Source organism: Staurois parvus, unplaced genomic scaffold (genome assembly GCF_062004578.1).
Source record: "Staurois parvus isolate SC_StPar_1 unplaced genomic scaffold, SC_StPar_1.0 ptg001766l, whole genome shotgun sequence".
In the NCBI taxonomy this organism is placed as follows: domain Eukaryota; kingdom Metazoa; phylum Chordata; class Amphibia; order Anura; family Ranidae; genus Staurois; species Staurois parvus.
The window spans coordinates 147,872-172,712 of NW_028319562.1; the positions used below are offsets into that span (position 1 = coordinate 147,872).

At 48.5% G+C, this 24,841-nt stretch overlaps 1 protein-coding gene across 1 annotated transcript; it reads right to left on the reverse strand.

Annotated features, from left to right (window-relative positions):
* Window positions 1–2,758: 2,758 nt before the first annotated feature.
* CYBA (cytochrome b-245 alpha chain) lies at window positions 2,759–22,314 on the reverse strand. Its single transcript, XM_089663777.1, has 6 exons — window positions 22,163–22,314; window positions 12,882–12,951; window positions 8,416–8,490; window positions 7,557–7,640; window positions 6,084–6,165; window positions 2,759–3,314 (listed from the first exon to the last, which is right to left on the reverse strand). Exons 1-6 carry the CDS (start codon window positions 22,218–22,220, stop codon window positions 3,135–3,137), a joined length of 549 nt encoding a protein of 182 aa, XP_089519903.1. The 5' UTR covers window positions 22,221–22,314; the 3' UTR covers window positions 2,759–3,134.
* Between the last annotated feature and the right edge of the window lie 2,527 nt (window positions 22,315–24,841).

A 24,841-nucleotide genomic window follows, 5' to 3' on the forward strand; every position in this document is an offset into this window, starting at 1 on the left:
TGACCTGCATAGCATGACGAAGTACCATGCAATCCGGCTGCACTGTGTTTCCAAAAGTAACGCTTGTTCTACTTTTGGTGCAGTGCAGTGCGATTTATAAATGAATGGGCTCAAGTCATACTGCACATGCACAGAAATGCACAGATTGTTCCTGTGCGATTCCTAGTGTGAACTGGCCCTTTAGGGCTCATTTACACTTGCTTTGGCTTTAACATACATTAAAATGCTTCAATATACATTTTCATTGTGTTTTTGATGCTTCTCTGATGCTTTGGTGATGTTTTTTTAAGCTTTAATGAAGCTTTGCAAATGCCTTTTGTGTGTGTTGATTTTTGATTTGTTTTAAAGCGGCTAAGCACAACTCCCACTCAGCAGATCCTCAGCTTGTTAGTAGCTTTGATCAGCAGATCCCCTACTCAGTAGTACTCCCAGATCTGCTGATGCCACACTGATTAGTACCCCCAGCTCTGCTGATCTTCCATTCGGTAGTACCCCCAGCTCTGCTGATCTTCCATTCAGTAGTACCCCCAGCTCTGCTGATCCTCCACTTCTCCACTTGGTAGTAACCCCCAGCTCTGCTGATCCTCCACTCGGTAGTAACCCCCAGCTCTGCTGATCCTCCACTCGGTAGTACGCCCAGCTTTGCTGATCCTCCACTCGATAGTACGCAAAGCTCTGCTGATCCTCCATTCGGTAGTAGCCCCAGCTCTGCTGATCCTCCATTTGGTAGTAACCCCCAGCTCTGCTGATCCTCCACCCGGTAGTAACCCCCAGCTCTGCTGATCTTCCACTCGGTAGTAACCCCCGGCTCTGCTGATCCTCCATTCGGTAGTAACCCCCGGCTCTGCTGATCCTCCACTCGGTAGTAACCCCCAGCTCTGCTGATCCTCCACTTGGTAGTAGCCCCAGCTCTGCTGATCTCCCTCGCACTATATTGCTCCCATTCTGTGTACCACGTATGACATTGCTAGTTTCTCCTGCTCCTATCACCCAGCTCTGCTGTTCCTCTGCTGCTCGGTCCTCTCTCTCTCCAGTTTCCGCTCACCATCCACTATAGCGTTCCCATGTTGCATACCATGTGTACTGTCTGCTAGTTGCTCCACTCCGGTCAGGACCCCACTCACTTTCCTGCTCCAGGCTGCACACCAGATGTGACGTCTGCACCAGACATTCCCAGAATATATACACATGAGCTGACAGTGACTGCTGATGATGTCTTTCCAGTTCTCCTGTTGGTTTCCCACTGAATCCTGGGATATCTCATACCTGCAATACCTCTGAAACAAAACAAATCTAAAGCTGAATGAAAGGCTCTCAAAAAGCTGCAGTTGCTGTGAGCGAGCTTTGTCATCAACTACTATGGAGGCTTTGAAGCACCAAGAAAAAGTGACATGGGGTATAGATTTTGAAGCAAAGAAAACACAACGTGTAAACAGGACTGTAAGGTAACCATTTTATTTAGAGACAGGTGCTTTGATTGGCATTCAGAGCGCCTTAAAAATAGCGTGTCCAATGTCACAACCTGCCTGGAGTTTGCATGTTCTCCCTGTGCCTGTGTGGGTTTCCTCCGGGTACTCCGGTTTCCTCCCACACTCCAAAGACATGCTGGTAGGTTAATTGGCTCCTGTCTAAATTGTCCCTAGTATGTGTATGTATGAATGTGAGTTAGGGACCTTAGATTGTACACCCCTTGAGGGTTAGGGACTGATGTGAATGTACAATATATATGTGAAGCGCTGTGTACATTGATGGCGCTATATAAGTACCTGAAATAGATAAATAAATACATTTTGAAGCAAGTGTAGACAAACCTGTAATGTGTGAATGCAGAAAAGTGTATTATGGCCACTAGATGGCATAGGTGAGCACTTATTTACTTACTCTGATAGACAGTGCCATCTAGTGGTCATAAAGCCTAATGCGCACAACGCACAGTCACAGCGCTTTGGGGCACATGGGAGGTACAGGTGTAGCATACAGACTTCCGATTGACTATGATACACACCTGTTCCAAGTGGCAGTGGCGTCCCGAGGCAGGTGTGGGGGGTGACACCTACCATACGGGGTGACACCGGACCCGCTCCACGAAAAAGTAAGTTGTAAAGAAAGCCAACGATCCCCGCAGGATGGATCAGATCTGCGGATTGAGCATAATGGATCGGAGTCCGATCCATTATGCTTCCCAATCTGCAGATCCGATCCATCCTGTGGGGATCGTCGGCATGCAACCTATACGGGGTGACACCAGACCCACTCCATGAAAAGGTAAGTTGTAAAGAAAGCCGGTGTCACCCCGTATAGGTTGCATGCCGACGATCCCCGCAGGATGGATCGCATCTGTGGATTGGGGAGCATAATGGATCGGACTCTGATCCATTATGCTCAATCCGCAGATCCGATCCATCCTGCGGGGATCGTCGGAGGGGGGTGTCACCAAGTGTTATCGCACCGGGTGATACCTACCCTAGGGACGCCCCTGTCAAGTGGTACTCACATTTAGGGCCGTATGCTGTACAGGGCTTACTGCTTGTGTGCATGAGCTCTAATATTGTATTTTCTGCATTCACCCATTCGGAATACAGAGAATATGACCTGAGAACATTCGATCTTGCTTCATTTGCATAAAACAAATTTACATGCACGTTTCGATGGCCATTTTTTTTTCAACAAATACACCCCAAAGTATGAACTGTATTTTCCATGAGAGACATAGATGTATACTTTATATATAAAAGGAAGTGATAGCTGGCTGTGGAAATGAGATAAAGAAAAGAGAACACAAAAGTTTATTGGCGTTATATACAATGTAGCAATGTAAGATAACCGACGTAACAAGGAAGCCTCATTATTATTCTTATAATACGTCTGTGAATACTGGCTGCGTCTTGAAATGAACAAAATGCCCCCCAAGTATCTGCTGCTGTTGGCCTTTACGCTTTCTTTCTGATGTATTTCTTCTCATCCAATCACACGCAGGAGGTCTGAGGGGAGGGGAGCACCCCACAGGGGGGACGTTTTTAGTCCTTGAAAGATGGAATATTTGCAGCAGTAGGTCACATGACCCTCCCGCCCTGGGAGTACTGAACAGTAGTATTGAGTCCCTTCAGCGGACGGTTGAATACTTCGGGACAGCGTCATACTTCATCCTGGATGCCGATGGGGTTGACGTGCCCTTCATCCACTTGTTTCCTGCGCACTTCTGGAGGGGGGCGAGGAGGGGGGTTCTCCGGTGGGCGCTTTATGGTCTCCGCCACTCTCAACTTGGGTTGTTCCCGCACCTCAATGGGACGCCATTCCTCGCCGCAAATAGCTGCCTGTAGAGGGAGGACAGTACAAACATTGGAGGAAAGGGGTTGAGATGCAGGAGCCCTGGAGTCATGCCAATGACCTCTCTAGACTGATATTGGCATTCATTGTAGGACATTAAAAACACTATGGGGTGTATGTATGAAGACTTACCAAGTGAAAGTGCAAGTACATTCGTTCTGTGTGAATGGGACAAAAATGAATGGTATCAGGCTGTTTCCTGTGCTGGTTGAATGTTTACATTGATTTAACCACGTCTAACAGGCACTTTCACCCCTTCCTGCCCAGGCCAATTTTCAGCTTTCAGCATTGTTGCACTTTGAATGACAATTGCGCGGTCATGCAACACTGTACCCATATGACATCCATGGACTTCCTCCCAGAACATGCCCCCTGCACGCCCCAAGCGCACTTGGTGCCACTGGTGATCGCTGTGTCCTAATGACACAGCAGATCACCGGTTAAATACTTTCCTCACGCTGTCACAGCATGAGGAAAGTACTGCTGATAACCGGTAATTGCCAGATAAGTGATCGGCACTGATCATCAATGCCCGGATGATCAGTGCCATCAGTCAGTGCCACCCATCAGTGCCGCCTATCAGTGTAGTAGCGTCATCAGTGCCGCATATCAGTGCAGTAGCATCATCAGTGCCGCATATCAGTGCCGCCTCATCACCGCACATGAGTGAAGGAAACAAATTAACTGTTTGTAAAATTTTATAATAGAAACAAAGAAAAACATTTTATTTTTTGCTCTTTTTTTGTTTATAGCATGAAAAATAAACACCCAGCAATGAGTAAATACCACCAAAAGAAAACTCTATTTGTGTGAAAAAAATTATAAAAATTTCATATGGGTATAATGTTGTACGACTGCACAATTGTCATTCAAAATGTGAGAGTGCTGAAAGCTGAAAATTGGCCTGGGCAGGAAGGGGGTATAAGTTCCTGATAGGCAAGTGGTGAAGAGCCACTGAGTTTTTTTATTTTAAAACAAAAAAAAAAAAAAATTTTTCTTTGTGTCTATTATAAAATTATCACCATCTAGTGGCCAAATGCTGTATTTTCTGTTTTAAATCAATGAAAACATTCAACCAGCACAGGAAACAGCCTGATAACATTCATTTTTTGCCCCACTCAAACAGAAAAAATATACATACACGTTTACTGCTTGAATTTTGTTCACCCTGTATATTATCTATTCTGTAATGTCTGTGTAGGCCCTTCAAAGATCCAGAGCGACCAGCTGGAAACGTTCAGAATTTGCTTCTCACAGAGATGAATCATCTACACTATTGTCCACATGCCATTGCGAATAAGTGTTCGTAAAACTCAGATGCTGCACTTCTAGTGGAGGAGTTTCTGGTTTATATTGGTCCCCTCCAGCTGCTGATTGGTTATCACATCCCTGAGCTCCCGCCATCCCCCCGATTGTCGTGTCCCTGTGCTCCCGCCATCCCCCCGATTGTCGCGTCCCTGTGCTCCCGCCATCCCCCCGATTGTCGCGTCCCTGTGCTCCCGCCATCCCCCCCGATTGTCGCGTCCCTGTGCTCCCGCCATCCCCCCCCCGATTGTCGTGTCCCTGTGCTCCCGCCATCCCCCCCGACTGTCGTGTCCCTGTGCTCCCGCCATCCCCCCCGACTGTCGTGTCCCTGTGCTCCCGCCACCCCCCCGACTGTCGTGTCTCTGTGCTCCCGCCATCCCCCCGATTGTCGTGTCCCTGTGCTCCCGCCATCCCCCCCGATTGTCGTGTCCCTGTGCTCCCGCCATCCCCCCCGATTGTCGTGTCCCTGTGCTCCCGCCATCCCCCCCGACTTTCGTGTCTCTGTGCTCCCGCCATCACCCCCGACTGTCGTGTCCCTGTGCTCCCGCCATCCCCCCCGATTGTCGTGTCCCTGTGCTCCCGCCATCCCCCCGATTGTCGTGTCCCTGTGCTCCCGCCATCCCCCCCGATTGTCGTGTCCCTGTGCTCCCGCCATCCCCCCCGATTGTCGTGTCCCTGTGCTCCCGCCATCCCCCCGATTGTCATGTCCCCGTGCTCCCGCCATCCCCCCAATTGTCGTGTCCCTGTGCTCCCGCCATCCCCCCGATTGTCGTGTCCCTGTGCTCCCGCCACTCCCCCGACTGTCGTGTCCCCATGCTCCCGCCATCCCCCAGATTGTCGTGTCCCCGTGCTCCCGCCACCCCCCCCGATTGTCGTGTCCCTGTGCTCCCACCACCCCCCCCCCCCCGACTGTCGTGTCCCCGTGCTCCCGCCATCCCCCCGATTGTCGTGTCCCTGTGCTCCCGCCATTATTGTGCTTTGGTGCTCCCACCATACTGCGATTGGTTATCCTATCTTTGAGCTCCCACCAGCCCTTGATTATCATGTCTCGGTGCTCCCCAGACCTGCTTTATAGAAACCATGTTTCTTTATCTGACACTAATGAGAACTAATTAGCCTGAAACTCTTTATAAATCTGAAAGTTTCCTATTCTTGTTTGTCCCATCTGGGGAGAGTCACCTTCTTTGTTCTCCCGATGTCACTGGGACATAAAAGTGATGAGAAGTTTTAAATGTAACAGATGCCACCAGAAAAGGAATTGGAGACTGGAGAAAGTTCTTCTGACTTTCCATCATGTCTACAGAACAGGATGTACAGGGAAGTACAGGGATACGGGAAGGACAAAAGTGCCAGGGGTTCTAACCTCCCTTAAAAAAAGATTACCTATACATACATTTTAAATCTGAAGTTTAATCTGCTTGGTTTTTTTTGCCTTCCCCTGTAGTACTCACCAAAAGGTAGATGATGGCTGCAATGCCAAGACACACGGTGCCCAGGACGGTGGCCAGAATGAAGCCTCCAGGCACAGCCAGCCTGTAGTACACAAAGGAAAGGTTATATATCGGGTGCCTGAGCAGTAGAGATGTCACTTGTGTCACATGACTGAGTAAGGGGTGCATTATGGGGCACAGAGCCTCCCCTCATGACGTGCTATGTTACCCCAATAAAGTGGACCTGTATATACAGAAGGACACGATGTACACTCTGCTCTGTGTGATACCAGAAACTGTGAATAGAAGATCTCAAAGTAGACTTTCTTCTGTAAAAACGGATTTTGCGATGACGCGGCACGCCAGTCTCTGCATTACATGGTGTGAGGACATCCACAGGGTCTGGGGGACTGACATCAGGGACTGACCAGAACCTTCACTGCAGACCATGTGACCAATGCCTCAGCTCTGGTCATGTGACAGAATGCCCCCCTTTTGCAGCACATACCCATTATTACAGCACAAAAGGTAACTTTTTTTTTTTTAATGTCTCATTATTTTATTCAAAGAGAATTTTAAAATCACAGCAACCAATAAGGGCTCCACAAGGTGGTAAAACTGCAAATGTTGTGTCACAAATTCAGAAATACTGAAATGACTCATAGGGGTCCATTACTAATAAAAACAAAATAAATACATAAAAAAAATAAATAAAAATATTATATATATATATATATATATATATATATATATATATTTTTTTATTAATGGACCCCTATGAGTCATTGCAGTATTTCTGAATATATATATAATGACTTACCCAGCGAATCTGCACATACTGTACATTCATTCTGCGCAAACTGAGCAAAAACAAATGTTGTTTAGGCGATTTTCTCCTCTCATCCAGTGGTGAAATACCACATTATGGCCACTAGATGGAGATGAGGAGCATAGGAAATACATAGTCATTGTAGAGAAATTCGAGGAAATTGGCAAATCAATGTTACCAACAGTTGCCTCTAGCATTACATTGTATCTCTTGTTACAAACACACAATGAGGGAGATTTACTAAAACTGGAACGTGCAAAAGCCGGTGAAGCTCTGCATAGACACCAGTTTCCAGGTTTTATTCTCAAAGTTTAATTGAACAAGTTAGAAGGGGATTGGCTGCCATGCACAGCTGAACCAGATTCCGAAATCTCCTCCAATGTATTTCCTATGGTCATCAGCTCCATCTAGTGGCCACAATGCGGTATTTTACCACTGGAGGAGAAGAGAACACAGCCCGAAGAACATTCCCTTTTGCCCGGTTTGCACAGAACGAATGCACATGCAGATTCACTGGACGAATGTTTTTGCAAATTATTCTATAAATAGACCTCAAAATTTCTAAATTATTCAAATGCAAAACAATATACCCCAAAAATGTGACCTACACACCACATGCAGTCATATGTAGAGGGGTGGTGTGACCCCGGACACCTTGTACTTACCCTGCATGCAGAAAAGCGCGGACATAATAATTGCGTGTGAGGGGTCCAAACGCTTTCACCACCGCCGCCATGTACTTCTGTCCGCTAAGAAGGCAAAGACACAATGTATATTATATCCTTTGTCTATGCACTCACCATACTCCCCCCTCCCCCACCCAAATATGAGGCTAGGATGACCCCCATAGCTAGGTGTACACGCAGGGGTGGACTGACAACTCACTGACAACCCCCTGGGCAATGGGGGATCATGGGGTCCGTGTCCTCGACCACACTCAAAAAAGCCTATGAAAAGGTACCAGGAGCATCTCATGGGCCCCCCTACTGACCCCTGGCCCTCGGGCAGTGCCCAACTGCCCGCATGGTTAGTCCACCCCTGTGTACCCGTTACCCTCAGCCTACCAGATCCAGCAATCTATAGAGAGGACCCATCTGACCCACCAGATAAATAGTCAGTGATATAAGATTGCCCTGTGCTGGGAATGTTGCTGATATGTGTGATGTTAAAGAGGAACTCCGGACATATTGAGAACAGACAGATAAAATGAACATATGGGAGCTATTTTACCTGCCAAATGACTTGTATGTCTGTCCATCCAGTCCCAAGATCTACTCAGCTCCGCCCACAGCACTGTTTAGCAGAACAGGGGACTGAATTTTAATCTGCTCTGGTTAATAACACCTACATTCCTTGCCCCTCCCCCAACCTAAGACTGGACAGTGATAATGAGAAAGTCAGAGAGACATAAAAAGGAAGGCTGGACTGTGTCCTCTGTGTATATGTCCAGGTTAGATTTTACATAGTGGAGAGGAGTGATCTTTTAACTAGTCAAGAAAAAATCCCCCAATGAACCCCCCTTACCATCTCTCCATGGTGGAGCCCTTCTTCCTCTTACTTCTGGGGTATTCCAGGAGGGAGACGAACACGCCGGCCGCTCTGCATAGAATCACTAAGGACTACAACTCACCAAAAATGACAAGAAACACCTGAAATACTCTGCACTGCTGGAGGACTCCGCTCCTTCCTCCATCCAACTCTCCTCTCCTGAAATACTCTGCACTGCTGGAGGACTCCGCTCCTTCCTCTATAACTCTCCACTCCTGAAATACTCTGCACTGCTGGAGGACTCCGCTCCTTCCTCTATAACTCTCCTCTCCTGAAATACTCTGCACTGCTGGAGGACTCCGCTCCTTCCTCTATAACTCTCCACTCCTGAAATACTCTGCACTGCTGGAGGACTCCGCTCCTTCCTCTATAACTCTCCTCTTCTGAAATACTCTGCGCTGCTGGAGGACTCCCCTCCTTCCTCTATAACTCTCCTCTTCTGAAATACTCTGCACTGCTGGAGGACTCCCCTCCTTCCTCTATAACTCTCCTCTTCTGAAATACTCTGCACTGCTGGAGGACTCCGCTCCTTCCTCTATAACTCTCCTCTCCTGAAATACTCTGCACTGCTGGAGGACTCCGCTCCTTCCTCTATAACTCTCCTCTCCTGAAATACTCTGCACTGCTGGAGAACTCCGCTCCTTCCTCTATAACTCTCCTCTCCTGAAATACTCTGCACTGCTGGAGGACTCCGCTCCTTCCTCTATAACTCTCCTCTCCTGAAATACTCTGCACTGCTGGAGGACTCCCCTCCTTCCTCTATACCTCTCCTCTCCTGAAATACTCTACTCTGCTGGAGGACTCCGCTCCTTCCTCTATACCTCTCCTCTCCTGAAATACTCTGCACTGCTGGAGGACTCCCCTCCTTCCTCTATAACTCTCCTCTCCTGAAATACTCTGCACTGCTGGAGGACTCCGCTCCTTCCTCTATAACTCTCCTCTCCTGAAATACTCTACTCTGCTGGAGGACTCCGCTCCTTCCTCTATAACTCTCCTCTCCTGAAATACTCTACTCTGCTGGAGGACTCCGCTCCTTCCTCTATAACTCTCCTCTCCTGAAATACTCTGCTCTGCTGGAGGACTCCGCTCCTTCCTCTATAACTCTCCTCTCCTGAAATACTCTGCGCTGCTGGAGGACTCCGCTCCTTCCTCTATAACTCTCCTCTCCTGAAATACTCTGCGCTGCTGGTGGACTCCGCTCCTTCCTCTATAACTCTCCTCTCCTGAAATACTCTGCACTGCTGGAGGACTCTGCTCCTTCCTCTATAACTCTCCTCTCCTGAAATACTCTGCACTGCTGGAGGACTCTGCTCCTTCCTCTATAACTCTCCTCTCCTGAAATACTCTGCTCTGCTGGAGGACTCCGCTCCTTCCTCTATAACTCTCCTCTCCTGAAATACTCTGCACTGCTGGAGGACTCCGCTCCTTCCTCTACTATGAAGGTTTTTGGAGGTCGGTTGTACATATGGATTGGCTGTCTTCTCTCTGGATATCTCCTTTATGGTGAGGAGGAAGTTGGGGACAACCACCTTGCGTTGGAATAATGAGAATTCCGGTGAAGTGATCTGTGTATGAAGTAATGAGAGGGAAGTAATTACAGAGCGCACCGCTGGCCTGTGTAGTCATTACAGGGGATTCCCCGGAGGGGGCGGGGCAGGGAAGCTGCAATTATAGGAGCCTTGGGAAGACTTCCTTCATCTATTTATAGACGTCGGAGTCATTATAGTTTGTTATTGCTTTGTTGTAGAGCTGCGCAGGCTCGTGAGGATCCAGAATAGAATATTGGTTCATAACTAGAAGACATAAAAACAGACAACACATTTCAGGGCCTCAGAGATCTCCCTACATCAGGGTTGGGTAAGTAGATAGGGGTCACCGGCCGGGATAATGTGTGAATGATGAGTGGAGGTGTCAGTATGGGGTTCCCATCTCTTCACATACTTTGATATATAGGGGCATGCAGTGCTTGGATTACCCAACAGAGTGCAGAAAGGGAGCAGAGTTGTGGTGTGCTTATCATAGTTTAATGGCCCCCCAGTCTTAGTCCGTAGGGTTCAATATTGAGTTGGCCCCGCCCTTTGCAGCTATAACAGCTTCAACTCTTCTGGGAAGGCCGTCCACAAGGTTTAGGAGGGTGTCTATGGGAAGGTTGGACCATTCTTCCAGAAACACATTTGTGAGGTCAGGCACTGATGTCGGGGGAGGAGGCCTGGCTCACAGTCTCCACTCTAATTCATCCCAAAGGTGTTCTATGGGGTTGAGGTCAGGACTCTGTGCAGGACAGTCAAGTTCCTCCACCCCAAACTGGCTCCTCCATGTCTTTATGGACCTTGCTTTGTGCACTGGTGGGCAGTCATGTTGGAACAGGAAGGGGCCATCCCCTTAAACCTTTGGTTTAACTAGTAGTGAGCATATAAAAGAGGGAGCAGACATTTGGTCAGTTGGCTCTGAGGAAGAGGCAAGTCCTCGAAACGCGTCAGCCTTTTGGATGTCTAAACTCCCTATTGCGGACTGTTACTCAGCGCGGTGTTGACCCAGCTGTTCCTTTATGATGTGCTTTGACTATATTGTCGTTTGTGAGTACAACACCTACTTTATTTTTTATTAAACATTTTTTATGGTAATGCACTAGGCCTGTGCGCCCTCTGTTTTGTCTTTCCACGTCCATCTGATTGCCAGGCAGAGAAGTGTGATTGGTCACTCCAGCAAACACGTCTCCACTGCTTTAGAGTCCAGTGGCAGCATACTTTACACCACTGCATCCGACGCTTTGCATTGCACTTGGTGATGTAAGGCTTGGATGCAGCTGCTCGGCCATGGAAACCCATTCCATGAAGCTCTCTACGCACTGTTGTTGTGCTAATCTGAAGGCCACACCAAGTTTGGAGGTCTTTAGCTATTGACTCTGCAGACAGTTGGTGACTTCTGCGCACTGTGCGCTTCAGCATGCGCTGACCCCGCTCTGTCATGTGACGTGGCCTACCACTTGGTGGCGGAGTGGCTGTTGTGCCCAGTTGCTTCCACTTTGTTATAATCCCACTAACAGTTGAGCGTGGAATATTTAGTAGCCAGGAAATGTCACGGATGGACTTATTACACAGGTGACAACCTATCACGGGACCACGCTTGGAGTCACTGAGCTCCTGAGAGCGACCCATTCTTTCACCAATGTTTGTAGAAGCAGTCTGCATGTCTAGGTGATGATTTTATACACCTGTGGCCATGGAGGGGATTGGAACACCTGAATCACATGATTTGGAGGGCGTGGCCAATACTTTTGGCAATATAGTGTATGTGCAGCGGTGGGGACCTCATACTGACAGCTACATTCTATTGTTCACAAATTAATTCCTGTGACTCCTATCTACATACAATAGCTGAGCCCTGATGGAGGGAGATTTCTGAGCCCAAGAAACACGTCGTCTGTTGTGGGTTTTCTTCTCATAAACTAATATCAATATTGATAGATTCTGGATCTTTGGTCTGACGCTTTCCCTGTACATACAATGCCTGAGCCCCGATGAAGGGAGATCTTGGAGCCCCTGAAACGCGTCAGTTGTTTTAGGTCTACCTGTTATGAACCAATACCGATAATAGATTCTGGATCTTTGGTTTAGCACTTTCAGAATCTTTACAAGCGGATCCTTAACTCTACTACCAATATTCAATGATCTTGGACTCTTATGGAGGCCATCGGAATTTCAACAAATTATAGATTTCCTTTCCAATTGATCTCTTCCGTTTAAATAATTCATCTATAGTTGACAACCCATTTGATCGATATGCTGTACACGGTGAACAGGATTTCAATCGGTAGTTGAGATACCCCTGTAGGTCACTGATCACATCTCCGTTTCCACCATGTGGTTTCAGGATCTGATTGATTGATCGGGATACGATTGTATTCATGAATAAAGTATCTCCGTGCTGCTGACTAATGCAAAACAATGAATAAATATTCTGCCCTGGCTGATCAACCCAGTAATGGATTGGAAGGGACGTTCTGGCTATTTGTTTGCAGATTTGATCATTTTGTTCATTGATCAGATAAAGAAATAAATAGATAAAAAAAGAATCAAAGATTGTGTGGCTGCCATTAGAACTTCTGGTTTGGCGCTGTCATTCCGCTTTTTACACCAGATCCATTTCCTGTCTATTTGTTCTGATGACCATTGTCCACATAACTGGAGATGATTGAAAAATTTTAAATTTAAGTTGTCACCAGAACAGGAAGAGGAAATGGGGACACATGTTCTAGTGACAACTAAGTTGGGCATTCCCCTCCTGATAGGTTCCAACCATCCAAAAGTAAACACCAAAAAAGTTTTGGCTCTAGATACACTTTAACATAAAACATATGGAGACAATGTAACCATCACTGAAGGAGAATCCCGACATCCTCCAAGATGTCTATGGAATAAATGAGCCTTTATGAAGGATACATGGAGTATGCACCAAACTCCCATCCTTTAAACTGACCGGCCACCGCCACAATGCCACCCGACAGGAGAACTGTAGGAATAACAAAAAAAAAAGAGAATTAAATGCAGGCAGTGAGCGCTCATCTGTCTGTACACACACAGTATTGGATGGTAGGTCAGCACTGGATCTTCAAAGCAGAGTTCCACCCAAAAGCAGAAGCTCCGCTGGTTTGTCTCCTCCCCCCCTTCACTGCCATATTTGGCACTTTTTTTTGGGGGGGGGGGGGAGCGGGTGCCTGGTTTTGACAGGTACCCGCTCCTAAGTACGGCTCAGTGAGTCAGAGTTTGGCCCCCTCCTATCTCCTGCAGTCTTCTGGGACACTTCACAGGTCCCAGAAGACGGCCAGATCAGGATGCACATGTGCAGGGGGCACCCAGCTGTGAAGCCGCAAGCTGTCACAGCCTGGTGCCCACAGTTGAGATGGCGGGGAGAGAAGAGGGAGAGAAGGGACAGCGCAGATGAGCACATTGCTGGACCCCGGGACTGGTGAGTGTGCCTTTATAAAGGCTAGGTTCACATATGTGCGGTGCAGTATATCGCATGTGATTCGCACAGGAACCGCACCGCATTCCTGCACAAATCACATGCGTATTGTGCGCGGTGCGATTGGAGCCATACATAATGTCTCATACAATATGGCTCAGATCGCACCACATCCGCACCAAGAAGGTGCAGGACCCTTTTTATGGTTCGCACTAGAATCGGGTGTCATGGGTATTCACACCTATGAGATCCAATTCTGCACATCGCACCGCGTTTTGCGGACCAATTTCGGGGGGGTGGTTAACTTAACATACACACCCGCAGCGGTTCGCATGAATGGGGTGCGATTCTGATGCGGTGCAGAATTCGCACAGAAAACGCTGCAAATTCCTCACCGCCTCAGTGTGAACCCGGGCTGAAAGTCATTACAGTTTTTGTAGCTGCTGACTTTTAATAAACACAAAACATATTTGAACTCCACTTTAAAGTGGTCCTGCGGCCTGTGGAGGCGGCCATTCAGTTGGTGGGCACAATCTTAGTGACTGTTATCTTGTAGGGATGATGGGGGCGGAAGGGTGACTAGTGCATTGAGATTCTCTAGGCGACCAAAAATCAAGCAGAATGTAGGCGAAATCTGTCAGCAGAGGAGTTCACATCTCTGTGCTGCTGAAATTTATACAGGCAGGAGGAAGCATTTCCTCAGTCACTCCTCCCCCAGTGATCAGGCTGTAGATTGTAACTTTGTAGCCACTCACAAGGCGCAAAGCTGCAGCAGGGGCTGATCTGTGTCAGACATTTGTGAACACAACCAAGAACTGCGCAGGCACCAGGATTTACATGACGTGCCATCTCTGAGCCGACATCTTTGTACAGGAAGCAGATTGTGATACCTGAACAAAGATGGTGCCGTCCTTCTGGAGAGAAAAGCAGATGAAGGCATTGTGTGGGGAGTACTGAGATACTGTGTGAGAGGTAATAAATTCCTGGTCATGTGACATTGTTACATTACTCAGCATGCATGGATGTAACTTTAATATCCATCTTCACAATGAAATTATTAGCAACCTATATAAGTGCAGATTACAAAGAAAGTAACCCCAATAGACAACACCCCCTCCCCCCTTGCTGGGTGGAAATCCTGTGTCACGTATCTGCCGTTCTTGCTGCCCTTCTCACCTCTTACTAAAACTTCCCCCCGGGTGGAGAAATCCGAGGACAAGATATTGATTTATGAAAGAGGCGATGCAGCAACGCTCCCCACTTCCCTCCACAATGTTGCTTCTGCTCTTGCAAATGTGCAATTGCCAAATCAGCCATTGCGCTCAGAGAGACTGTTATAGAGTTATTAGAAGGAAATTTGCATTATTTGCATAAGGTGTCCCCATCAGAGTCCCCCTTTATATAAGGTGTCCCCATCAGAGTCCCCCTTTATATAAGGTGTCCCCATCAGAGTCCCCCTTTACATCAGGTGTCCCCATCAGAGTCCCCCTTTATATAAGGTGTCCCCATCAGAGTCCCCCTTTATATAAGGTGTCCCCATCAGAGTCCCCCTTTACATCAGGTGTCCCCATCAGAGTCCCCCTTTATATAAAGGTGTCCCCATCAGAGCCCCCCTTTACATCAGGTGTCCCCATAAGTGTAACCTCACCCTTCCACCTTTATATAAGGTGTCCCCATCTGAGTCCCCCTTTATATAAAGGTGTACCCATCAGAGTCCCCCTTTACATCAGGTGTCCCCATCAGAGTCCCCCTTTACATCAGGTGTCCCCATCAGAGTCCCCCTTTATATAAGGTGTCCCCATCAGAGTCCTCCTTTATATAAGGTGTCCCCATCAGAGTCCCCCTTTACATCAGGTGTCCCCATCAGAGTCCCCCTTTATATAAAGGTGTCCCCATTAGAGCCCCCCTTTACATCAGGTGTCCCCATAAGTGTAACCTCACCCTTCCACCTTTATATAAGGTGTCCCCATCTGAGTCCCCCTTTATATAAAGGTGTTCCCATCAGAGTCCCCCTTTACATCAGGTGTCCCCATCAGAGTCCCCCTTTACATCAGGTGTCCCCATCAGAGTCCCCCTTTACATCAGGTGTCCCCATCAGAGTCCCCCTTTATATAAGGTGTCCCCATCAGAGTCCCCCTTTATATAAGGTGTCCCCATCAGAGTCCCCCTTTATATAAAGGTGTCCCCATTAGAGCCCCCCTTTACATCAGGTGTCCCCATAAGTGTAACCTCACCCTTCCACCTTTATATAAGGTGTCCCCATCTGAGTCCCCCTTTATATAAAGGTGTTCCCATCAGAGTCCCCCTTTACATCAGGTGTCCCCATCAGAGTCCCCCTTTATATAAAGGTGTCCCCATCAGAGCCCCCCTTTACATCAGGTGTCCCCATAAGTGTAACCTCACCCTTCCACCTTTATATAAGGTGTCCCCATCTGAGTCCCCCTTTATATAAAGGTGTACCCATCAGAGTCCCCCTTTACATCAGGTGTCCCCATCAGAGTCCCCCTTTATATAAGGTGTCCCCATCAGAGTCCCCCTTTACATCAGGTGTCCCCATCAGAGTCCCCCTTTATATAAAGGTGTCCACATTAGAGCCCCCCTTTACATCAGGTGTCCCCATAAGTGTAACCTCACCCTTCCACCTTTATATAAGGTGTCCCCATCTGAGTCCCCCTTTATATAAAGGTGTTCCCATCAGAGTCCCCCTTTACATCAGGTGTCCCCATCAGAGTCCCCCTTTACATCAGGTGTCCCCATAAGTGTAACCTCCCCCTTCCCCCTTGTACTCACAGATCTCATGAATGCAGCTTCTCCTTTTCCTCCTTCGGTGATAAGTCACATGACAAGGGGAGAGAGGAAGGACACTTTGCCTTCACTCCTTAGTCCCAGCTGTCTATTACCCCCTGCAGGCAGGAGGGAGGAGAAAGCCTAGTCCTCCCTCCAGCAAGTGTCAGCAGCTGCTCCCTGTGACAGGAGTGAAACTGCGATCACTGAGAAGCGGCACCAACAGTGCGCCCCCCCCTCAACACAGTGCTTGGGGCGGGTTGGTGCTGCTGGTAGCACCCGCCCCCCACCCTCCGATGCGGCTCCTGGCACACACTCGCCCACGTTATTTTCACTAGCCAAATGCGAGCAGGCGAGTGGACATTTCAAGCCCTGTAATATATGTATGTAAAGCGCTGCGTAAACTATAGAAGTACCTGAAATAAATAATAATAATAACCCAAGCAGGGTGTGGATTAAGAAAACGTGGTAGAACGTGGTAGTCCTGCTACTGCACATTTGTTCTGTATGGCGGGGGCAAAATCAAATGTTAGTAGGCTGCTTCCTCTCCAGGCCGAATATTATCCATTCACAAAATGGAGTGGTTCAAGAAAGTACATCATTAACCACTTGCCCTCCTGAGGATTTACCCCCCCCCCCCCTTCCTGACCAGGCCATTTTTGTGATACAGCGCTGCGTTACTTTAACTGACAATTGCGCGGTCATGCAATGCAATTTATGTCATTGTTATCCCCCACAAATAGAGCTTTCTTTAGGTGGTATTTGATCACCTTTGTGCTTTTTATTTTTTGTGCTGTAAACAAAAAGAGAATGACAATTTTGAAAAAAAAAAAAAAAACATTTTTGATTTTTTGTTATAATACATATCCAATACAAAAGTTTTAATAATCAAGTTTCTTCATAAATTTAGGGCAAAATGTATTCTTCTCCATGTCTTTGCTAATAAAATCCCAATAATTGAATATTAATTGGTTCACGTGAACGTTATAGCGTCTACAAATGGCGGTATGGATACTGGAATTTTTATTTTAATTTTTTTTTGTACTAGTAAGGGCGGCAATCAGCGACTTATAGCGAGACTGTGGCGGGCATTCTGACACTGGGGGGGAATTAACTGCCACTGACATCCCCAGTGACAGTAATACAGTGATCAGTGCTAAGACTTGGTACTCTGATGTGAAGGGGATTGGGGGGGGGACTGAGGACTCTGATATGAAGGCAGAGTGAAAAGGTACTGAGGACGGGGAGGGGGACTTAGGACTCTGAAGTGAAGGGGGGGGAATGGGGGGTAGGGGCTCCTTAGGACTCTGATGTGAAGAGGATTGGGGGGGGACAAAAGACTCTGATATGAAGGAGATGGTGGAGGAAGGGGGTTCAGGAGGTCTCTATGTGAAGGGGGGGGGAACTGAGGACTCTGATATGGGGGGGGGGGGCTGAGGACTCAGATGTGAAGGGGATGATGCCGAGGAGGGAGAGTCTGATGTGATGTGCATGTGTGGGGGTGTCCCTGACACAACAGGAAGTGAGATTAATACTCTCCGGAGTGAGGGAAATCCCCTGTTTACAGAGTTGTCACCAGAACAGGTGTCCTCGGTGAAGGGTTTCCTTCTTGCTCCAGGGACAACTGTAACAGTTTGGGATTCCTCTCAGTGACACCAGAACATATGGGGGAGGGGGAAGGGTTGACACCAACCTGATTATCCAGGTATACGGGTCACTCAGGAGACATCTGGGAAGTCTGGGCCCTGAGGAAGGGGCCTATAGGACCCCAAAACGAGTCGGATATTTTACAGACCATAAACTGAATATTTTCCTGCCTATCTCAGCAATAAAGGGCACACAGAAAATCCGTAACTTGGGGCGGAGTGCCCTTTTATCACACAGAGGGATTGTAGGACGAGGCAGGGGATTCCATACACTCCTGAAACCCTCAGCAGAAGATCAGCCACATTGCATAACTGGAGTTGACCCAAGAGCTTGCGATCCGATCCGTTGAGCAGTGGTGCAATCTCAGGGTTTCAGGTTGGGCGGAGGAGGTGAATTCCTGGACTGCGACTTCCTCATTTCACTTCCTCATTTATAATTAACCCCTTCGCTTCCCACGCCCGGGTGACTGCTGAGCTCTGCTATGTCATATCAAGACGCTGAGTACCGCGCCACTGAACGGGTCGCCGACATGCTGAGCAACGGATTCAGATTAAAGCCCAACTCCGGCCCAACATGGAGGAAGGGTTCTAACCATGGTCAGACTTTTCCTCCACTGGGGTCTCCCTTCTCCATTGGCTGGAGTTGCGCGTTCCTTTAAGCTACGACCCCATCTCTGCATGTCAGTAACGAGCGCAAAAATCACACGCTTTCCTGACGCACACAGAAGCACTTTATGCGTCTCCTAACACGCACATGTCCACTTGCACCAAAATGCAAGGAGCGATTTTGGAAAAGGGTCAGAGACTTTGTTTTTGTGCTTCTCGTGAAGAGGGCAGCCTATTGAAATGAATGGGCCGCTCCACGCGTGACCCATGGGAATGAATGGGCCGCTCCACGCGTGACCCATGGGAATGAATGGGCCGCTCCACGCGTGACCCATGGGAATGAATGGGCCGCTCCACGCGTGACCCATGGGAATGAATGGGCCGCTCCACGCGTGACCCATGGGAATGAATGGGCCGCTCCACGCGTGACCCATGGGAATGAATGGGCCGCTCCACGCGTGACCCATGGGAATGAATGGGCCGCTCCACATATGACGCATTGAAATGAATGGGGTGCTCCACACATGATGAATGGGAATGAATGGGCTGCTCCACGCATGATGCATTGAAATGAATGGGCTGCTCCACACATGACGCATGGGAATGAATGGGCTGCTCCACACATGATGCATGGCAATGAATGGGCTGCTCCACACATGATGCATGGCAATGCACACGTGTTCCATTGCACATGCATATCATGAATTGAGCCTTAGTGTCGCAGCAACATATGTTAGCATGTGTTGCAGTGCTCTTCATTCTAAATGGCACCCCTATACACTAAGGTAATGCAGCTCCCTTGCACATGCATTGCAGCACACCACAACGCATGGCGATGCACCAGTACTTTAACTGAGCAATCCAAGCTACATGCATTGGTGCCCCGATCTGCCGCACTGAGAGGGAGCGATTGGCGGTCTGTGCCCCGATCTGCCGCACTGAGAGGGAGCGATTGTCAGTCTGAGCCCCGATCTGTCACACTGAGAAGGAGCATCTGGCGCTCTGAGACCCGATCTGTCGCACTTTGAGTGATTGGCGCTCTGAGCCCCGATCTGTCGCACTGAGAGGGAGCGATTGGCGGTCTGAGCCCCGATCTGTCGCACTTAGAGGGAGTGTCCGGCGGTCTGAGCCCCGATCTGCCGCACTGAGAGGGAGCGATTGGCGGTCCGAGCCCCGATCTGTCACCCTGAGAGGGAGCGATTGGCGGTCTGAGCCCCGATCTGTCGCCCTGAGAGGGAGCGATTGGCGGTCTGAGCCCCGATCTGTCGCACTGAGAGGGAGAGTCCGGCGGTCTGAGCCCCGATCTGTCGAACTGAGAGGGAGTGATCAGATCCATCGCCATCCACCCAAAACTGAAATATCGCCTTAAGGTGGAGCGACCAATTTTGTATTTACAGGCAATGTTTCCGATTTGTCATCAGAGGAGAAAAATAAATGCAGAACAAAAACCAAAAAAACAAAGGCAAATACTATTCATAATCCCCAAAAGTACAAAGGGTGGAGCCTATGGGGGTGAGGCACTCCAAGGTGGGGGAGGGTTAATAGATGCTTAAAGGGCCAGTCCACTCTAAACTGTCAGCTGGCTAAGGCATGAAAGGGTTAATAGATGCTTAAAGGGCCAGTCCATCCAAAAGTGTCAGCTGAGTGTCAGGGAAATTTAAAGGACCATTCCACCCAAACCTGGCACTTCATGTATGGGTGGATACCGATGAGGTGAACTGCTGGCTGACTTCTCTCGAGGACTCCAACCCTCCACAGACCCCGTCTACTAGAAGAGGCTCTCCAAATATCAACCGTCACATGACACAATACACACAGTCGTCGTTTCTTGCTTCAGTCTCGTGTCTGTAGTGCATTCGTCCACCAGCCAATCATTGTCCACCTTCTAAAATTGTCCATACACCTTACAATCTCTGTACAATCTCCCCCAGGTAATGTGATGGCCGGCCTAAAGAATCCATCCTGGCCCTTCTGCTACATACATACTGCTAGAGCTAAAGGAGATTGTACAATCAGATTGTAGAGTGTATGGTCAGCACCTTCCAATTAGATTGTAGAGTGTATGGTCAGCCCCTTCCAATCAGATTGTAGAGTGTATGGTCAGCCCCTTCCAATCAGATTGTAGAGTATATGGTCAACGCCTTCCAATCAGATTGTAGCGTGTATGGTCAGCGCCTTCCAATCAGATTGTAGAGTGTATGGTCAGCCCCTTCCAATCAGATTGTAGCGTGTATGGTCAACCCCTTCCAATCAGATTGTAGAGTGTATGGTCAACCCCTTCCAATCAGATTGTAGCGTGTATGGTCAGCACCTTCCAATCAGATTGTAGAGTGTATGGTCAACGCCTTCCAATCAGATTGTAGAGTGTATGGACAACCCCTTCCAACCAGATTGTAGAGTGTATGGTCAGCATCTTCTCTTCCTGAGGCCTCCAGAGATGGAGATTGCTGGATAGAGGTCGGTTGGATCGCCTTGCATATCTGCCAGACATTTACTGATGCCAAATCTGCCAGAGAAAACCTCACCGAACGTTACAATCTGATTGTACAATCTCCTTTAGTTCTACCAACAAGTATCTGGTGCAGAGGCCTCTCCGGATCGTATTTGATTGGATTGTCTGAGGTGTGTTCTCATATTACAATGTTTTGGTAAATCTGCAGAGATTGTATAGTGTATGGCCAGCCTTGGTATAGGGGAAATCGAATTGGATGGATTGGGTCGGTCCTCATATTACAACGTTTTAATAACATGACTTTGCTTGTACAATCAGATTGTAGCGTGTATGGCGAGCTTTACAAAGGGTCCAACAGTCTGATTATGAGAAATCTTCCCAATCATTTCTGCCGTATAAAAGTGAAAATATATTTAAAAAAAAAAAAACGTTTGTGATAAATGTCGCCCGTATGTCTCGTATTCGACAGTTTTGTTTCACTTCCTGATTTTCAAGCAAATTTCACCAACTTGGTATAAATTTCAGCAGCAAAACTGAGGAAACGCAAATCGATTATTTTACCGTTTTTCTTAAATAAACCAACAACACAAGTCTTCCGTGTCCAGGGATGCAGATCGATGACGACGGGACAGATTGGGCACCGAATATCTGCAAATATTAATACCCTCTTCTGCTCTCCTGTACAGGGGGGACTGACCATGCCCGAGGGCCCGGGGTCAGTAGGGGGCCCCATGAGATGCCCCTGGTACCTTTCATAGGCTTTTTGAGTTTGGGCAAGGACACAGGGGCCCCATGATCCCCTATTGCCCGGGGGCCCCATGAGGTGTCAGTCCGCCCCTGTATATTTCAATGTCCAATCACCTGCGGACACCCCCACACACCATCCAACAATCGATTATCGTTCTCTGATCTGATCTCATGAATATTTTTACCGGGATATTTTCAGTCTTTATCTGGAGGAACCAGGGGCGGACTGACAACTCATGGGGCCCCCGGGCAATAGGGGATCATGGGGCCCCTGTGTCCTTACCCAAACTCAAAAAAGCCTATGAAAAAGGTACCAGGGGCATCTCATGGGGCCCCCTACTGACCCCGGGCCCTCGGGCAGTGCCTGAGTGCTCGAATGATCAGTCCGCCCCTGGGAGGAACTACAAGTTCCAGGAGCCCCATCCACCCAGTGCTGAGCCTTGTAGTTCCCCTCCAGGTGAAGATCTGATTGGTGGAATAAATAATAAAGTGAAGACAATTGGGGGGGGGGGGGGGTACTCACTGATTCCAGATGCCAGCGCCTGCTCATTGGCCCACATCGCCCATTCGATCTGCCCCATGGTGGAGGAGACGATCGATCTGCAGACTGGAGACAACTTGTTACATACTATCACTTCCTTCTCTATATACAAAGAATTCCTCCCCTGGACCGCCCCCTCCACATGGACACGCCCAGTCCACACCCACCTCACTAATCCTCGCACTGTGTGATGTCACATGGAAGATCATCCAGCAAAGTCAGTATTAGTACATAAAGGGAGATGTGATCTGATCCTCCAATCATGGGAGAGGAAAGCCGGGTATATTCTGGGAGAAGTGCAGACAAAAAGTCGAACAAAAATTCTCTGAACGTTCGAATGTCATTTGCAGGTAATTCACTTTTGGAGCGAATGGACTTTACTGAACAAAAACCACATTGTTAGAAATTCATTTAGTTGAGAAACATTTCCATCCTCCTTCAGATTCTCTCATCACAGCGGTGAAAAGTAATCATTGATTTAACCCCACTAATGATCAGAGAAAAGAACGAATTTTCAGACAAAAAATTCTACTAGAGTACCCAGCTATAGAGGGAAAAACAAGGACAGTCCTGGAATATGATTGGACAGATCGCCAGATTCACAACCATTCACTACGTTGAGTGATCAGCCTTCATTGACCCCACAGACATAGACGGGGAGGGACAGTTTTGATTGGTAGAAAATATTATCAATGAGTATCTACTGTACCCCGACCCTTCCATCCCCTTCACTCCACAGCCTTCCATCTACTGTACCCTGACCCCTCCATCCCCTTCACTCCACAGCCTTCCATCTACTGTACTCCGACCCTTCCAACCCACAGCCTTCCATCTACTGTACCCCGACCCCTCCATCCCCTTCACTCCACAGCCTTCCATCTACTGTACCCCGACCCTTCCAACCCACAGCCTTCTATCTATTGTACCCCGACCCTTCCATCCAATTCAACCCACAGCCATCTACTGTACCCCGACCCTTCCATCTCCTTCCAATCCACAGCCTTCCATCTACCGTTCCCCGACCCTTACATTCCTTTCAATCCACAGCCTTCCATCTACTGTACCCCGACCCTTCCATCCCCTTCAATCCACAGCCTTCCATCTACTGTACCAAGACCGTTCCATCCCCTTCACTCCACACCCTTCCATCTACTGTACCCCGACCCTTCCAATTCCCAGCCTTCCATCTACTGTACTCCGACCCTTCCATCCCCTTCAATCCACAGCCTTCCATCTACTGTACCCCGACCCTTCCATCCCCTTCAACCCACAGCCTTCCATCTACTGTACCCCGACCCTTCTATCCCCTTCAATTCCCAGCCTTCCATCTACTGTACCCCAACCCTTCCATCCCCTTCAATTCCCAGCCTTCCATCTACTGTACCCCGACCCTTCTATCCCCGTCAATTCCCAGGCTTCCATCAACTGTACCCCGACCCTTCCATCCCCTTCAACCCACAGCCTTCCATCTACTGTACCCCAACCCTTCCATCCCCTTCAACCCACAGCCTTTCATCTACTGTACCCCGACCCTTCCATCCCCTTCAACTCCCAGCCTTCCATCTGCTGTACCCCAATCCCCTTCAATCCACAACCATTCTATCCCTTCTGTACCCCAACTCCTCCATTCCCTCTACACCCGTCTACCTACTGTACCCCGGCCCTTCCATCCCCTTCAACCCACAGCCTTCCATCTACTGTACCCCAATTCCCTCAGTCCACAGCTGTTCTATCCCTTCTGTACCCTGACTCCTCCATTCCCTTCCCTCTACACCCATCCACCTACTGTACCCCAACCCTTCCATCCCCTTCAATCCACAACCTTCCATCTACTGTACCCCAATCCCTCCATCCCCTTCAATCCACAGTCGTCCTATCCTTTCTGTACCCCAACACCTCCCTCTACACCCGTCCACCTACTGTACCCCGACCCCTTCATCCCCTTCAACCCACAACCTTCCATTTACTGTACCCCAACCCCTCCCCTCCACAGTCCTCCATCTCCTCTAGGGTGGTGCCACGGCTTTCCCCCCACCACCTCTACAGCACATGGTTGCTCAGTGGACCCTGTATAGAGATTATATCCTCTGACCGGACCTAGTGCATCGTATCTCGGTGAGCGGCCTGTGTCATGGACTGCTTTAGTACATCTTTCCCCCTGCATGCATAGCTGGCTGCTGGAATATAGCAGCGGTTGACTGGCTGGATACTGGATCATGGACTGTGCAATGAGTACCGGCGACCCTATGCAGTTCTCTAGGTCAGATCAGCTGCATTTTATATCCATGCAGGCAGGACTGGAGACACATTTTGAGGTTGCAGTTTAGGTACTGACACCGGTTTGCTAGCTGCATATAGCTCCGCTCACTACATCATGCATACTCAGCCTAGCCGCTATTAGGGATAGCACTGCAGGCTATCAGTCTTCTCACAGATATATCATGGACTGCGTCATCATCATCATCATGCTGCCACACCACCAGCTTAGAATCGTGAATTACCCATGTCAGCCATGTCTGTGATCCATTTACAACACATGTGGCATACCGGTCAGCATATATCTGTTGTTTTTTGTAGCCCATCCATCCGAGAACTCTGGATTACAGTGCATCTAGCCATATAGTGACTTTACATATATCTCACATCATGATTGTCTAACAC

Bases quoted from the DNA above. Each gene is read 5' to 3' on its own strand.
- CYBA (XM_089663777.1), bottom strand. From the start codon at position 22,220: ATGGGGCAGATCGAATGGGCGATGTGGGCCAATGAGCAGGCGCTGGCA. The intron at 6,166-7,556 runs GTAAGTACAAGG...TGTGTACTACAG, and splicing joins CGCGCTTTTCTGCATGCAGG to GCTGGCTGTGCCTGGAGGCT. The intron at 3,315-6,083 runs GTGAGTACTACA...CTCCCTCTACAG, and splicing joins CAGCCATCATCTACCTTTTG to GCAGCTATTTGCGGCGAGGA.